We start from the raw sequence: 18,156 nt of genomic DNA, 5'->3' as shown, positions 1-18,156 counted from the left end.
TTAAAATGGTAAATGTATCCCAACATTTTTAAAAAGAAAAGAAGCTGCACATTCGATGAGAAGGACAGCGGGAGAGAGGGGCTGCTGAATCCTTTTCCTTCCAACTATTTTGCTGCTCCAAAATAACAAACATCCCTGGCTGCTTTTCCTTATGGGGCTGCCTCTGGCTTTGGGTGCCCAACCATTAGGCCTTTGTGGATCAGTTAGGCTGCAGTATCTGAATGAAACAACTAGCCCCGCAGTTTGTGGTTTTATTCTACAATTCTGTCGAAATGCATATTCCAAGAAGAATGATTTGAGATGTATGGATTCATCCATCCCAGTGTTGGCACCACACAATAATTCTTTTCATCGCGGTCTTTTTAAAGCAAACATATTCTATTACTTTCTTCCAGGCTATTCAGAGCTTACTGAAGGCAAGAGCAAGTGACACATATAGCTTGACAGAATGGGATCATACTTTCATCAGTAAAGCCCCAATAAATTAAGTCAATTATCTGGTATGGAGATATGCCATCAAAAACATGCATGCACGCACACTCTAACCTACCTACATTAACATTATTTCAGGATTTCAGACACTAGCATCCATTTACAGCTGCAACCCTCAAACAACCAAACAGTTTTGTTGTGTTTCCTATTTTATTAATGTTTGATTTAACATATTTGTATACCACCCAAAACGCAAGTCTCTATTTCTGATGCTATCAATAAAAATGCAGTTGGTGTCATAAACACTTGGCTAAAAGTGCTTTTTATGAAAATACATAAAAGTGTGGGTGAATATGCAAAGTGCAATGCCATCCTAAGCAGGGTGGATTTGACTTAAATCAAACTGATTTAAATCACAATTTAAATCACGATTTAAATCACTAGCAGGGTGGATAAAAATCAAAAAAATCCGATTTAAATCAAAAAAATCCAATTTTTTTGATTTAAATCGGATTTTTTTAATTTAAATCGGATTTTTTTTATTTTTATCCACCCTGCTAGTGATTTAAATCGTGATTTAAATCGTGATTTAAATCAGTTTGATTTAAATCAAATCCACCCTGATCCTAAGCATGCGTATTCAGAAGTCCCGTTGATTTAAATTTACTGCAAGTAAGTATACAAAGGATTAGCGTGATAATTTGGCAGATAGGTCACTTTAATCAATCCAACAACCAGAGAGAAACTTTGTTCGGGAACATGGACCATGTTCCTAGAGAAGATTAGGAATTCATCATTGCTAAACAGGCTGAAGCTGTCCAGTATTGATATGAGCCATGTTTTCTAGTTTGGGTGTTTCTAAGGGCTTTTTGTCCAGGCTGTTTGCCCTGGAACTCCAACCTACATGAGGATCTCTGATCGGTTCAAAACAAGGAAATGAGCAGACCCATGGATGCAGTCTCTGAGGGTTGGCAGGGTCAGGTTCAATGGCTGGCAAGGATGCAGATAACCAGAAGAAGACAAAGCGAGATGGGATACATTAAAACAGGAGGAAAAAGCACGCCAGGGTACCTCCAGGAAGCACATAAGGAAGACTACGGAAAGGATGGAGCCAAACACTTGTAGGGATGTGGTGCTCTCCTGTTCTTGACTAGAACCACAGAGGCCCTATCAGGGAGGCACAGTGATGGAGTGTCTACAGTCCCCATGGTGGATGGTTCACAGAGCTTGGCTGACAGGCAAGAGTGAAGTATGTGCAATGGCAGTCCAGCATCAGGACCTGGGACAGCACACAGTGTTTCCTGACGTTTTCGGAGTCAAGGACTGGTACATTCTTCATGTGCAGTTTCCCGGACCAACAGTTAGTAAAGGGGTTTCAAGTTTAAGTTTGTTTATTTATTTGGCAGATTTCTATACCACCCAAAACTTGTGTTCAGTACACTCACAACTAAAACATGCAGCCCTGGAAAAGGTAACATTATGGTAATGCACTTTACATATAAACATGGCATCCACATTAGAAAAGTAAGCCACGGGGAGTGGAGTAGGAGATTAACCCTTCATACCACACATTCACATATATTTTACAACTGTCATGATTTTCAAGCAGAAGAAAAAGTGCAATGTACACACACAAATGAGAAAACCTTTAGTGGGTTCCTTCTTCATCCTACTTCCTTCCTTCCCGCTCCTCCACCATTTCATCCATTGCTTCCCCCAGCCCCCCACCCCAGCCCCTCCATAGTACAGGCGTCAGACTCAGCACAGGAGTTAATGCATGGTTCGAGGCTCCAGCCAAGGCATGCCCACCACTCCCTCTCGCTCGCTCACTCCCCCGCTGCCTGCCTCGTATGTGTGTGTTCTTCAACCGGGATGGCTGCATACTAGTGATGATGTCACTCCCTCTCAGTCTCTCCTCTCATCACGTGAGAGAACGGAGAGATTGGCCGGGAGCAACAACCAGGCTGCCTGGGACTCGGGAGGAAGGCATTGCCCTGAAGTGAGGGCTGCCTGCTTAGAAATGAACTCCGGAGGACTCCCAGCGGGGACCCCCCACCGGCCTGAAATCATTGAGGCGAGTTTAATTTCTCAAGTACTGGCACGGACCGGCACTCAACTCCTTGCGGACCAGCACCAGTCCACGGACCAGCGGTTGAGAAACACTGTCAAGACTAAGGCTGATCAGCACAGGGTTCGGTCAGACGTTACCTGGCTTGTTGTACCTGCACTGGTCCATATCTAATGATGGCTGAAATACTCCAATAAGAAGGTGTGTGTTTTAAGCCCTGGCTCCTTGAAACAGATTAATCAATCGAATTGCTGCAGATTGCACTGCCTTGTCATTAGGAAGACTCTTGGAAAGGAAGCCGAGAAGCAGTCTAAAAAGTACACACAACACCTATAGTGCTCTCTCACTTTCTCTCGCTCTCTCTTGTGCTCACTCTCTCAGGCCAGTGTCATGGAACTGGCTTTCCTAGATCATTTGACTCTTTGTATCACAGTGGAGCCAGCATGGTGTAGTGGTTAGAGTGCTGGACTAGGACTGGGGAGCCCCGAGTTCAAATCCCCATTCAGCCACAATACTTGCTGGGTGATTCTGGGCCAGTCACTTCTCTCTCAGCCTAACTTACTTCACAGGGTTGTTGTGAGGAGAAACTTAAGTATGTAGTACACCGTTCTGGGCTCCTTGGAGGAAGAGCAGGATATAAAATGTAAGAAGGAGGAAGAGGAGGAGGAGGAGGAGGAGGAGGAGGAGGATTATGGTTCAGAGTGTTTGAAACTTAGCTTGAAATGCTCACAGTTCCTTCTTCCAAGCATCAAACCTCATGGTACAAGTGGAAGGAACTTTGTGTCTGGGCTCCTGGACTGAGTCCTACAGTGGCCAACACCATATGTGAAAAGCAAAACATGCGTCAATATGCTTTACCCGCTGAGATAAATGAGGTGACTATTCTGAACAGTGATGTTTGTCTATCCATCCTTCCACACCTAAGAGGCGTGTCTTAGATTGTCTGCAACTGATTGTACAATGGATTGGGTGCCAATTCTAGTTTTGCAAAAGTACAAAATTAGCACTTCCATATGGGCATCCAAAGAGATGTCAGAGAAATGAAGTGGCAGACACAGAATGAATGCAGAAGCCATGAATTCAGTTAAAACAGTGAATCCATGAGAATGACCATGTGTCTTCAAGACCAACACATTTATTGTAGCACAAGCTTCCACAGATTTATACTCCACCCCATCAGCTGCATGAAGGGTTATCCCCAATTAACAGTTACATCAGGGCCCAGTCCAGGCGATATGTCTGATGCTGCCCACCTACTGGATGATTAGGTATGTGCTCCCTCCCAGCCTGCATTTCCCAGCACATGTGTGAGAGGGCAGTACAAGCAAACCCTCCTTCCACATGGTTAGGAGAATGATGGGGGCATCAGGAGGGGGAGCAGGATGTGCTTACGACTGACCCTAACCATGCAGCAGGCAGGTCGGTTGCAGTATATTGTCCAAGCCAGTCCGTATAGACATCAGTATAAAGAAAAGTTTAATGGGCACAGTGAAAATAAATAAAAAGAATGGTCATAGATCCTAACTCCTGGATTTCATGGCCATTTGGCCTCACCCGTGTGTGTCTGTGTCTGTGAGTCTGCGTATATACAGACACACTCACACAGAGCTGCCAGCAGAGGATAACACTTAATGCATCTAATTAAAGGCACATATGATTATGCTGTGATGAATGTGTTAGTTTTTAAGGTGCCACAAAACTCTGCTTTTGCTAGAAAAGGCTAACACAGCTGCCCCTCTGGAAGCGATCATCTAACTTGTTCAGATCTATCTCCTTCTTTGAAATATATTGTTCTCTGTCCCTCTGGAACCGCACACAGAACAATAATCTGCACAATGAAATAACACATGTTATTAATAAAGGGATGTTTCATGTTAGAACCGCCACAAATATGCAACCCAATAATCAAATTATGTCATCGACAGCTCATTAGACTACAATCCCTCTGTGGCCTCTGCTATGCCCCTCGCTTTGACGATGTGTCCTCTGTAAACATGAAAAGATATTAAAGATTGGGAAAAAGACCACCCTGTTGGAAGAACTGCAGCTTCAGCTTTATCCTTTACATGTAACCTCATAATATCCTACTATGCAATTCTTGGTGAATGCATTCTTGACAATCATTTATATAAGGTTGGCAGCATCTGAGCCCAGACCCAGATTGACTCTTCAGACAGGACTAATATGTATACACTGGGTGCTTCCCCACCCTTTCCAATCTTCCCCAGTTCAATATGCTAGTATGGGAAATGAAAGTCAAAACAGTGCTTAACTGGACTTGTCCCACTGAAATCCACAGGACTTATAAACGTGATCGTGCGCTTCTGCCTCATGGGTTACAATTCCATTGATTGTGGCTGACAGCTTGGAAATACTTCTTTAAAACAAGTAGTTCTAAGTAGAACAAATCAAACCTTCTTTCCACTCCTTTTAACATAGTAGCTCTTACCTAGAACCTCTCTCATCTGCTGTGAATTCGATGACTGTCAGCACATGAGTTACAAAACAGTGCCATAAAAATTTTGAATGGCTGCCCTCTAGGGGAAAAAAAGTCAGCTCAGAAAAAAAAAACCCCACAAAAACACACACGTGGGGGTCCTGTAGCTCCCCCCTCCCACCCTCCACTTTGAATTTGGTCTGTACCTGTCATCATATGAGTTAAAAACAGGTGTTGTCCACTATTCCCTCTACACACTCCAGACACCCACTCCCTGGCACAGGTTGCTCACTTGCCCTCTTGCCGCTGGCTGCTGCTGCTCCCCTCCTCCAAGAAAGTGCCACTTCCTCTGGGGCTGCTGGCTCCCAGTTGCTTCCCTTCCTTCCCACCCACCCCCTCCGCTTCTCCCCGCCGCTTGAGCTTTTGTGAGGGGAATCACTCAGCTCCCTCTGCCCTCTGCTGCCACTGCCGTCACGTGGACTCTTGCCCTGGCAAGAGCCCAAACCTCTGCTTCTCCCTGCCGCTTGAGCTCTTGTTCAGGGAATCAGCTCTGTCCGAGTCCCATTCACTGCCACAGGGACAGCAGCGAATGGGACTCAGATGGAGCTGATTCCCCACCCAAGAGCCCAAGTGGCAGGGAGAAGCAGAGGTGTGGGCTCTTGCCCTAGCAAGAGTCCACATGGTGGCAGCAGCAAAAGGACTAGGAATGAGCCAGCGATTCCGATTCCCCACACAAGAGCGCAAGCAGAGGGGAGAAGTGGAGGCGGAGCAGGTGGGTGGGAAGGAAGGAAGGAAGGAAGGAAGGAAGGAAGGAAGGAAGGAAGGAAGGACGGACCTGGGAGCCAGCCCATACCACCGAACACTGGAGTCTGACAGGCAATGGGGAAAGGCTGTTGAGGGATGGGGGGAGCAGCAGCCAAGGGAATACAAACTGGAGTCTCAGACGACAGAGGAAAGGCGTGGCGGAAAACAGAGGGAAATCCAGACAGATATTAATAATTTGAATATTGAAGTATTATTAAGCTGCAGGAGAAGAGAGGTGGGAGCCTAGGGGCGGCGGGTGGGGGGGGGGAGAATTTTTTTTGCACATTACTGGTTTCCTTATGTCTGTGTGTGTGCGTGCATGCGCAAGAGAGAGTTATGTGTGCACACTGCCTTGATACTGCCACCCAGAAAAAAAACTCTTTCTACTCACTCATGATAAAAATCAGGGGGAACGGTGGTGTTGTCTGTACTGAATGACCAACTTTGAAAAACACGGTAGATCAGCACACCAGAAAAACATCTGTTGGGGTCCCCCAGGACCCCTTCCCATGTGCTGTGAATTTGGCTTGTATCAGACTGTAAACACAACAGTTGTTAAGAGGAGGACACACAGACATGGTGATCTCATAAGCCTTCTTACCTTCAGAAACTACGCTAAAAGCAAAAAGGGTTAGGGTGACTGTATACCAGTCATATATGAGTGGTGAGCTGCATTTAGACCAGTGGCAGGTCACAGGTTTCACAGGCCTGGTGCAATCACCTTTTTTTAAAAAAAAATCTTTCTAAGGCTTGGGGCACAATCAATAGAATTATAATCAGCGAGGCTGAAGCAGACTATTCAGTGTGTATGGCTGTAATTCTATGCAATGAGCCTCACTGAATAAAGTGAGACTTTTCTGACTAAAGACACCTAGAACTGTACTGTGTGTCTCATTGATTTCAACAAAATAAGGCCCGGAAAACAGTGCAAATTACAGCTGTTTTAGTGCACAGTCCACATTATACTGTTTATTCCATGTTTAATTTTTAACATGAAAGTTCTAGAGTGTATGCGTGCCTGGAAGGTACGCCCTTTGACCTGGAAGCTCTAATTCTAGATCTCTGGCACCAGTTGTGGTTACTGGTGGTTACAGAACAACCCTCTGCACATGTTAAAAAGCTGTCTTTTCTTCATGATCATTTTAGGGCTAGGCACTAAAAACAGATTCTTGAGCTAAGGCATTGTTGAACCCCTGGCTTAAATCAAGTCCTATGTGAAAATAAGGACTTGAACTCCTTGGATTCAAGGAATAGGATTTCAACTCCTGAAAACAGAAATTTGCAAACTCCTGGACCATGCTATGAACACTTTTTAAAAAACCACAAAAGTACTGACATAACTAAAGGGAGAAGATCAAAAGATCTATTCAAAGAAAAATTGATGCAGAACAGCTGATTTAATATACAAGTAGCCATTTGGAGTTCTGTATGGGAAAAAATTATGGTACTATTTGCCAAAATGTCATACTAAAATGAACCTCAGCTGCAGATCCCACACATTTGTTGCAGGAAATAAAAGTTCAGGAGCAGGTGACACTTTCCATGGGTAGTTTAGAAGTTCTGTAACAAAGAAGAAAGCAGGGTTTGTGCTGCTGCTGCTTTTTGGCTTCTAAGATATCTTAGTCTGAGACAAAGAAACATTCTGCAAGCATCATTAGCAGGAGAAGAGAGAAATGACATCCCTTGAGAGAGGGTATAATAACGTTCACTCCCAGATACAAATATGAAAGTAAAAAGTCAACATGCGCAAGTTAATGAATCTGAGGTAGTTCTATCATTATCTTTCACTTTAGATCCTCCAGCCTACCTTACCGACACAACTAGTGCTTTGACATTTCAATCTTAAGAAACCTAGGAGAGCCTCAAATGAGCAAACAGCAGGATGACTTTAGGGTTATTCAACTTTCTAAAGCTCACCTTGGCCAGAGAAGAGTTTTGCAAGGAAGGCTTACCGGTCTAAAGGAAACAAAGATCAATCTAACCATTTCAGCAATGAACATTCACATTTCAGTTAAAAGGGACATACCGTCAACAAGCTCACTGCGGTAATACACAGTCTTCACATTTTACTGGTTAACTTAACATTTTACTTGTTTGCTTTACAAACCCTGCAGTCTGTCCATTACTTTGTGAGCTGCCTAAAGAACCATTATTATGAGGCGACCAATAAATACATTTATTTATTTTATTACTGCTATCACTACTTCTTCCAGGAACATAAGCCAAACACAGGCATGCCTGTCCTCCATCCAGTCCCAGATCTGTGTCCTTCCCATGCTGGACATGTGTACACGATACTGGGACTGGATTAGGAGCATCCATCACAAGCAGGAGGCGCAAGCAACAGACATGTGGTGGCTTTCAGGAGATAGACTTGCCACCATCCGATTCAGTAACACTTCTGTGTAACAAACAAAACACACTCCTCAATCTGACAGATATCTGCTCTTTTAAAAGCATGGAAATCCCCTGCACAGGAAAGCTTCCCCCTTCATTTAAAGCAATGCTTTGGAATTTGTGCATATTAAACACGGTTCCTATTGCCACCAGTCATGGGTTTTGAATGACCCTGCTGGTCCTGAGCAAGGAGAGGCACCAGGGAAAATCTCTCATGGGAAAGGAGAAGGGTAACTCGGGTATCAGTATAGTAGCTCAAGGGGACAAAGGCCAAGGAAATGAAGTAGGGGGGCAGCACCCGCTAGCTAAGGTCACTGAGTAACTCTTTGGTATACCAGTGAACGTTCTTTTCTGAATAGGCTTATTCATGAGATAATCTGCTAATCAGAAGTAATCAAAATACATACCAGGTATAATAGGCAAATCTACTTCCCTCCCCACAGACATAAGATATTTCATTACAGATGGAAGAAAGATTGTTCTCTTATCCCAACTCTGAATTCTTTGGCAAATACTCTTACCTACCAATTTTATATGATACTATAATGTGCTTGTGTGCTTAGACTGAATTCTTGACTCCTAAACGTAAGTGCATACCCACCCAAAGAAAAGTGAACAGTATTATAGAAGTTATTCAGAACTATGTATTACATTTATAACCCAACTTTCTTCCACCATGCACTCAAGGCAGCTTACATGCATTGGGTTCCCAGATGGTCACCCACCCAGACAGTGACCAGTCATAGACCTGCTGAGCTTCAGCAAAGTAGCTGCCTTATATGCCCTCAGATCCCTAACTAAGTAGCTTAAGCCTACACTGTTCACACAATCTGGAGTCCTAGGGATTCTTTAAAAAAAAAAATACTCCTACTGTAGCTACATTCAGCCACAGCAGATCCAATTCCTATTTACAGATTAGCTCCCGTCCTCTGCTTTTAAAGTTTAAATTAACATCTCAATTAGCCCTAGATATTGTTCAAAATAAAAACTGTATAGAGCAATATTTAGTGGGCAGCCAACATATGCAAGAATAACTCACATGGCGGCGTTTCCTTCACCCTTGATAACATGTTGGATAAAAGTGCTGGGTAGGAGGATGCCATCAGAGCCTATGCTCATCTCCCACAGGATCACTTCCCCCTCCTCCCAACTAGGCTTTTGCTGACAGGCAACCAAAAAATCAGGAGTGCACACACCTCCGGAAACTGATGGTTCTCACCATCATGAGAACCAGCCTACTGTATTTTATGGGTCTAGCTTTCCCAGATCCATTCAGAATTAGGATCGGACCTGCAATGCCCCGTGAAGCCCTCCCCACAATACCCTTCCCCTTTTCAAACACCTGGTTGCAGTGGCAAGAAGGTCTCACAGTGGGGTCACCTTCAGGCCCTAGACACTGCCCTAATCATGCACAGCAGTACCTAGGACTGCTAAGAACTGTGGGCAAGAAAGTTCCCATGGTGCCAAAATCCTAATACAGCTGCATGCTCCCTAATACTAGGCATATATAGTGAACTAGCAGTGCTATTAATGGATTGGATGACCACTACAACCTTTAAGCAGCAGGAGGGAAAGTGGCCATGTCAAACAGGCAGGCTCCAATTATGCCCCTGTACACATACTTGTAGCAGCACGCCACGGTCGCTCCCACGCTGCTCCAAACGTGTCTGGGAAGAAGGGCGGTTCTTCTTGGCAGTGCATTTGCCTAACATGCAAGCAGTGCCTGGCATCTCTCGGAAGGTGCAGTGCTTGAGTGTTATCTAAATGTGCTGTCAAGAAGGATCACCTGGGCAGAAGTCCCATACCCCCACACAGACTGGCGTGAGAGCAACCCCAAAGGCAGCAGCAACCACACTGGTGCAGGTATGTGTAAAGGGGGAAGACTCAATGGATCAGATACTCCTTTTCACAACTGCCTTCTATCATCTTTGGCAATAAATATGTGTGTCCATCTATGCAGGCTACAAACTGAGATGTGCTTTTAGAATCAGAAGACGGGGTCAGAGGTGCTGGACAAGATCAGTAGCACAACACGTGGGGATGGAGGAGCTACTCTTCAAGCATGTCAAGCACATGATGCAATCAATGATCTCACTACCTCTTCTCTGAAAGGGGGAAAAAGTACTTATGTTGCATATTTAATTCCTCCCTTTTTTGCTTATTTCTGTTACTTATGTGTCCCAACTAGCAGACTACAATTGCAAAATTCAGAGCGGTGCAAGTTCAAACAAAGAGAAAATGCAATCCTGTCTGCTTCCTTCAAGCCACATTATCGCTTCTAGCTGAATTTGAACTCAAGTTTGAAAAAAAGTTATTACCACAAAGGCTGGCTTCCACAGTAAATTATGTCAGAGATAAATAAACAGGAACTACTACATTGCTGCTGATGGCAAAGCCAGTGCCTGAAGCCTCTGAAAACAGCTTACAAAGCTGGGGGCAGGGGTGGGCTTAATTCTCTGCTTCTTGGAAAAGTCATAAAATTTATAAAGCTGTTTAACAGCATCTTCATTGTTACTGAGATAATTTTCTTCTTTAAGTCACATTTCACAACTGCTTCTGCATTACACACATTAAATAATTATTCACATGCTATTTGCCCATTTTATAGACATTTATCCATGGTCCCTAGATTTTTATAAGCATAATCTGTATAGTTTGTGCACCTCAAAGTTAAATCCGGAGCCAGTACCAGCAGAAACTAGCACTAATATGTTGGTTTCATTGGTTCTGGTACTGAGGTCCACTCAAGTAGTACTGAAGTCCATTAGAACAGATAAGACAAAACAAAAAAGCTGCATTCAAGACTATTTAAGAACAAATATTTCTTGCAGGGGGACAACTGATGAACGAAATGTAGGACTAAATTTTACTGGTTTAGCACCACCACCGATTCAGTTTTTGAACTGTGAAGAAGATAACGTTATGGCTTCTTCGGTCTAGATTAAGTGAAAGCGGAGTTAAAAGTTGCAAAGCCTCTTTGAAGCAAAGAAGTCGCCACGCCCTCTTCACCTTCATAACAGATATCTACGAAAACTGTAAACACAGCTGCCACAAGGAAGGTTTTACTAAATAATTAAATTATATATATACACATATGTATATACATATACATATACATATACACACCAGAAAGCCAGGGCAGAATTCGTCTCCCAGTACAAGAAACTGAGGAATTAACTCCGGTTAGCCCTCCGCACATTTACTTGGGAGTAAGTCCCACCAAAACCAACTGAACTGACTTCCGAGGAAATGTGTACAGGATGGATCGGGCTGCAGGAGCCCGGCGGGGGTAAATCGCACGCTTTCCCGCGCCCTTCGGTCGGCTTAATAACAAAACGGTAGCAGTCTTCAAACTATTGGACTCTTCTATTCCAGGGCAGCGATTTTTCACTTTCCAACCTTTCCACCCCTTGCAAATTAGATGCAGATCTTTCCTTAGCAGAAATACCAGCGGTGGGCTAGTAACCGAATGGCCGCCCGCACAGCAATAACTTTAACCGGGGAGGCGGAATCCTATGGCGTGTATACCGCCTAGGGGCCGCATCTTTTGCTTCACCGGTGTTGAGCGGAGGAGAGAGATCCATCGCACGTGCAAGCGAACCCCATCGCCTCCTCTCCCCGCCCCCCCCCCAGGCTTTGCACACCCACCCACTCAGGAGCAGCGAGAGCCGCTTTCCCTGCCGCACACACTGCCGCCCGCGAGTTGCCCCATTCCCTTCAAACAATGGATCAGCTGCTCCACAGGCAGTTGGGAGTCCTTCCTCCAACTCCGAGCCGCAGGGACCCCTTTCCCCCTTGAAACGCACTGCTCCGGATCTCAACCAGATGGGCTTTCCCAGACTTTCCCCGGCCCCCCTCGACGGCGCCCCATCTCCAGCACTGCGGGGGGAGGAAAAGAGGGCGCGGGGGAGCCAGCCAAGCAAGCCCCCTCCTCCTTTTTCTCCGTCTGCATTGGGAGGTCTGAGCCGCGCTTGCCCGGGATAGGGGGAAAGGCAAAAGCACCCCCCACTCCTCACTCACCAAGACGACGGCGAATCTCTCCTCCAGTTCCCCGGGCTCCGGCATCGGTAGCTTGAGAGGCATATTGTGCGCCCTGAAGTCCGTCTGCTGAGAGTCCATGCTCCCCGCATTGCCCATGGCGATGGCCCTTCCTCGGGGAAGGGGGGAGGGGGAGATCTGACCACCCCTCTCAGGGCTGGCTGCAGCCGGGCTTCGACCCAGAAACGCACCGCCACACGCCGCGGGGCTGCTCGCTCCGAGACTCCTTCCCCACCCACCCCGCGCGCTCTTCTCTCTTCCACCGATCCCCCCAGCTCACCCCAACTCACCGCCACCACCCCCCAAAAAAACTGAAAAATCAGAGCCACGGGAAGGCGAGTCGCGCAGATCTATGTCTCCCTCTAGCACTGGCCGTGGAAATGATCGCCTTCCACCTTCATGCTCTCCTTCTTCTTCTTCCTCCTCCTCCTCCCCAGCACAATCGGGCTCCCTTTCTTCGGGAGGTGCTACTGGGGATCCTGGATCTCAGCCGCTGCATGTTGCATAGTTTCCACTCCGCGCAGTCCTAGTGGGGAAAAGCATGATTTGGTCCGAGCGATCCTCTTTCGCCAGCCCCGCGGTCGCCTCTCGAGGTTCTGGTGCAGCGAGCGCCGAGTTCCTCCAGCGCCTACAAAGCTCAGCCAGGAGAATAGCAGCAGCCGACGAACCAGCCAGACAAACGCGCACACCACAGCACAAAGCCCCCTTACCGCAGCCACCTCCTACAGAGCTCCTCTCCGCCCCCGGCCCCGGGGAAGCTGGGAATCGTAGTCTCCGCCTCATGCACCAACATGCAAAGAAGATGCAGCAAACGACACATCCTACCGGGACGAGTAAATCAAACTTTAACAAAGAAGCGAGGGTGGGGAGGACTTGGAAAATCCTCCCTAACATTAAGGTATACAAGTGTTGTGATTGTTTTACACTCTTGTATAATGTTTTTATTGTGTTTTATGTATTTTAATCTGTGATTTTTAATATTAACATTTGTACACCGCCCAGAGATGTACATATCAGGTGGTATAAAAATGTGAGTGAGTGAGTGAGTGAGTGATAAATAAATAAATAAAGTAAGCAAGCAAAGGATTCATAGCATGCGGTAGTAGTAAGCAAGCCAAATGAGCCAAGTGTGGCCCTATTAGTTCTTGTGGCACGACCTGTCACAGGATTGTTGAAATGTACATTTGTAAACCTATGGCATTCCCCTACAATCCAGATTTTTAATGGTGTGCGTTTATACATTCTCATTATTAAATAATGTCTATCTCCCAAACCAGGGACATTTTTGAAATCTGAGTATCAATAGACACAAGTCAAGGACACAGATTAATATTATTTATTTATTCGATTTCTATACCGCCCTTCCAAAAATGGCTCAGGACGGCTGACAGATGGCAGGTGCATTCCAATCAAGGCTGCTTCACACATTACATGAGACAAACACTTTGCAAGGCCTGTGAACAGTCTGTACTTCAGTGTACACATCTTTCAAAGAATGTATTTGTGTCTGGCCAAGTCTGACACTTTATTTATTTATTTAGCGCATTTTTATACCGCCCCGACCCAAGGTCTCAGGGCAGTTTATGGCTTCAGTAGCTCTGTTCAGACATTATACTGTATAGGCATACAGGTGTCTGTACGTATGTACGTTTTTGTGTGAATGACTATGCAAAGACTCAGTTTCAAAGTTATCCTGAGTGCAAGCCCCCTCAAATGCACAGTACAGATAAGAAGTGTACTACTGCACATGAACACAATGTGTTAACAACTGCATATGCTTATAAATCTGTGCATGTGTGTGCTGTACACAGAAGCCCTCATCAGAAATTTTTTAAAGGGGGGCATGTTGTACTCTTTCGTACAGCAAGCCAAGAGCGCGCCCGCAAGCCGATTCAGAAGCCCCTGTGCTGAACATGCTTACACTGTTTGCATGCAGAGAAAAAACACCATCACTGTGAAGAGATGCTTTCCATGATCTGAAGGCTGGAGCTAGGGCTGGCTATGCGTGAACGGTTAATGCCGAACCAGTTCGCCTCAGACCGGGGTGGTTCAATCCGTGATCAAACCAAACCAGACCCAGTTTGGACAAACTGGTTCAGCTCGGTAAGGGGTGACCAGGCAGGGGCCGTGAGAGAGGGGGAAAGGTGCTTACCTGGGCAGCACAGTTGCCAGCACCGCCACTCGCCCTCCTGATGCAGCCACAGCATGCTCCTCCCTCCTTTACCGGCTTGGGGGCAGTTCAGTTCTGCCAGCGGCTTGGTAAAGGAGGAAGGACCATGCTTGGGGTCCTTGGGGTAAAGGAGGAAGGACTATGCTGCGCTGGCAGGATGAGCAGCACCAACTGCTGTGTCACCCAGTTAAGCAGCTTGTTCCCTCTCTCGCCACCTCCACCCAGCCGCCCTTTACCCTTTGAAGGGCCCCACCACCACCACCTGTACATACTTGTAAAGGGGAATCCTCCCTACCAGATTCCCCTTTACAAATAATGGCTGCCTGAACCACCCGAACTGGTTTGATCAAATGGACCAGACCAGCTGGTCGGCTTGACCAAATGAGTTTAGTGTAACGTAGTTCGGTTAGAATAGATTCGTTTCCAAACTGAACTGTGTTTTTTGGTTCATGCACACCCCTAGCTGGGGTGTCCCAGCCAGAAGAGTAGCTAGGGGAGAGGGGGCCCGTGTTCATCCCTCTCCCTGGCAGCCCCGCAGAGTGAGGGAGATAATGAAGAAAATAGAGAGGCATGAAGCTGGGGGGCCCTCAGAAGCTGGGGGCCTGGGTTCTTTGAACTCATCTGCTCAATTATAGCTACACCCCTGGCCCCAGCCTTCCAGTCATGGAAAGACAACTGCTGTAAGTGTGTTGAGTGTTCCGTATGGGGTGAGGCTTCTCAACACATCAAGGCTTGCAGGCATACCACATACAGCCCCCCCCCCGCCTTTTTTTAAATGTCTGAAGTGGGCAAGATAGTACGTGTATTGAACATAATGTGTGAAGAGGGCTAGTTTGTGCCCCGCATGTACATATTGAAATCAGCAAATTGAAGCGTTCTTCAAACAAACACAAGCAATATTCTAATAATGAACAAATGTGGTCCAGCTGATAAAATGTCCTAAAGTTCCCTAGTGTACATCTAATGTTTATTTCTAGCAACAAATAATGATTTCCACCAAAAGAGTGTCATCACCTGAAGGTTTAGGGAAAGTAGAAGAGAAGTTTGTAAGTTCTACTCTTTTTAAAACTGTTATGAAAATGTGTCACCAAGACTCATTGAAACAAGTCATTAAATTACCGATGCCATCATTAAGTACTTTTATATTAACATTCTACAATCTACAGGTGGATGAAAGTGAAGGCTGTTCCACTAACTACGCATATAGCTTCCAGTGAAGATGAAGCTTGTTTCCACTGCAAGTTTCTTTATCCCTCTATCTATGTTTTGGAACATACAGTACTTATTGGATTCGGATACTAACAGGTGTGGTGCTGCAAGGACTACGATGTGTAGTATTCTCATTCTCCCTGCCTTCTGTTACAAGGAGTATTCTCCACCCTTTGTGCTTGACAATCCACACTGCTCTTCTGGGTGATCACATGAGAGTCAAGCTCTGTAGGGTTAGGAAATTACCCTTGACTTCTTGTAACAGAAACACACACCCAAATGAGGTGGGTTTGCATGGCTCTAGGGGAGACTATGGCTATCAGACTGGCTGTAGCCACAGGCATCATCATAGAGAGGGCCTGTCCTTCTGAATTTGCTACACCACTGAATACTAAAGTATTCGAACATAAATAAAGTACCAGAGGCTCTTAAGATGTATGTTATTGGTTCTTCAAAGGAGAGAGAGAGAGAGAAAATTTCCTGGCATCTGCCTCTTTTCACCCCCTTGCAGAAGATGTTGATGAAAGTGTGTTATTGTTATTTATTATTATTATTATTATTATTATTACATTTATATCCCGCTCTTCCTCCAAGGAGCCCAGAACGGTGTACTACATACTTGAGTTTCTCTTTCACAACAACCCTGTGAAGTAGGTTAGGCTGAGAGAGGAGTGACTGGCCCAGAGTCACCCAGCTAGTTTCATGGCTGAATGGGGATTTGAACTCGGGTCTCCCCGGTCCTAGTCCAGCACTCTAACCACTATACCACGCTGACTCTCAAAGTGTGCATAATGGGATCAAAGTGTGCATGACGGGAGTTAGCCTCCATCATTTTGAAGCAAGAGCATCATGTCCACAACAACCACTGGACTTGCCTTCACCAATTCCCTAATCCTTTCTAACACTTTGCACCCCTGCAGGTAGTGGACTTTTGTGAGGCTTAATTTGAGACTTACTTGCCAGAATTCCCCCAAACAAGGAATGCAGAATCAATTAGTCAACCCAAACAGAATTTAAGAAATGAATGGGGAAGAAGTACTTGTATCATAATCAATGCTGTTCCTGAACATTCTCTGACAAAAAGTCTTTAACATAAAACAGTTTTATAAAACTCTTAAAAGCTCATCATCATGGGGAGCACATACTTTGTAAAGATAAGATCCCAGGGAGTTATTCGCACATGGCTTCATGCTGTGGGGTAAATGTTGAGTGAAGCTACTTTGAATTACACTCGCAGCATTGAGGGAACCCTCTCCTCTGCTCTTGGGGGGATTTTTGGTGGAGGTTCACACTGCATGCCTCTTCTTTGCTTCTAGCCAATGGGGTGGGGAGAGAGAGAGAGGTTTTTAAAGCCTATATCTGCATTCCTAAAGAGGGTTTCCCTCTTATCATATTAATGATTCTATGTCAGTGCCTATTTGCTCCCGCATTATCAGAAAAAGTTGCTTAAAACCAGCATTTTAAAAACCTGGAAATACATCGAGATAAGGTAGAATTTGGAAGAGAAAGCCTGATTTGTGTGTGGAGTGCTTCCAAGGATCTTGAATGGACTTGGGGGTAAGTTTGGCTGGTGTGTGAACGCACGCACTCTCTTCTGGAGGAGATAACAGCCTCTTTGGGGTAACAGCCCTGTCTGTAAAGCCTCCAGGTTCAGTCCCAGATATTGCCCGGTCAGGCTGGGGAATCTCTGTCTGAAATGGAGAGCTGCTGCCAGTCAGTAAAGACTATGCTGAGCTAGGATGAGAAAAGGTCTGACTCAGTATCAGGCAGCATTGTATGTCTATCAGAGGACTAGTGAAGGAAAAGAGAGGCTAGTTTCCCCTTCATAAATTATAGACCATGAATGATAGATTATTGAATAGTGGACCTTAAAAGTTTTTAATTAAAAACAACAACAATATCATAATACGCTTCAGGACTTCACTTTAATAATGAAATGAGCTGTATTTTTCACTTTCACTTCATAAATGGGGCTGCCAAAGTCAGAAAACTGGCCCTGCTGCGTGTAGGACAAGGTCATCCTTATTGATTTGCAACTAATTTCTTCACACCAGTATCCTGATTTATTATCACCATCAAGAATATATACTACTGTTCTACAAAAAAATTCTCAAAGCAGTTCCACGTAAGAAAGTATAAAATGATTCCCTGTCCCAAAAGGGCTCCCAACAGGAAATGTAAGACAAGTTAGCAAACAGCAACAACCACGAGAAAGGGGTTGCAGCAGTAGTGTGTCAGACAGGGCCAGTTGTTGTTCCCCTGCTAAAAATAAGAGAACCACCACTTTAAAAGGTGCCTCTTTGCCCAGTTAGCAGAGAGCAAAGCTGAGAGATTATAATTAGAAGTTCTCCTTGGAAGATCAGCTATTCAACATACTTTTCAGTGAAATTGAGCCATAATCCACTGGTCTATAATTTAATGATGCACCTTTCCTCTGTGAGCTTCTTTCTGTTTGATTTCAATGAAATACGGCTTCACCTTTTATTTGAGGACAGCACCAAACTGATATTATTAGAGCTGGTATTGCCATTGTTATACAGTATTTACAGTGCTTTCTGTTACTGATAGTGTGCATTGCTTTGTAACACTTGGCGCCATATG

At 45.2% G+C, this 18,156-nt stretch overlaps 1 protein-coding gene across 11 annotated transcripts in view; it reads right to left on the bottom strand.

Annotated features, from left to right (window-relative positions):
• FMNL2 (formin like 2) overlaps window positions 1–18,156 on the bottom strand; it is a 386,434-nt gene that overhangs the window by 310,608 nt on the left and 57,670 nt on the right. For 4 of the 11 annotated variants that reach the window (XM_053258718.1, XM_053258721.1, XM_053258720.1 and 1 more), the window contains exon 1: window positions 12,159–12,887. The exons of the other annotated variants lie outside the window; for them this stretch is intronic. In XM_053258718.1, coding sequence (XP_053114693.1) covers window positions 12,159–12,275 — 117 coding nt within the window. In that variant the 5' untranslated portion in view covers window positions 12,276–12,887. Of the gene's footprint in view, window positions 1–12,158; window positions 12,888–18,156 lie in introns of those variants that run through there. 11 annotated transcript variants of the gene reach the window in all.

Source organism: Hemicordylus capensis, chromosome 1, assembly GCF_027244095.1.
Source record: "Hemicordylus capensis ecotype Gifberg chromosome 1, rHemCap1.1.pri, whole genome shotgun sequence".
Lineage (NCBI taxonomy): Eukaryota > Metazoa > Chordata > Lepidosauria > Squamata > Cordylidae > Hemicordylus > Hemicordylus capensis.
The sequence above is the reverse complement of the archived record's forward strand: the minus strand, read 5'-3'. Positions and strand labels throughout refer to the sequence as shown.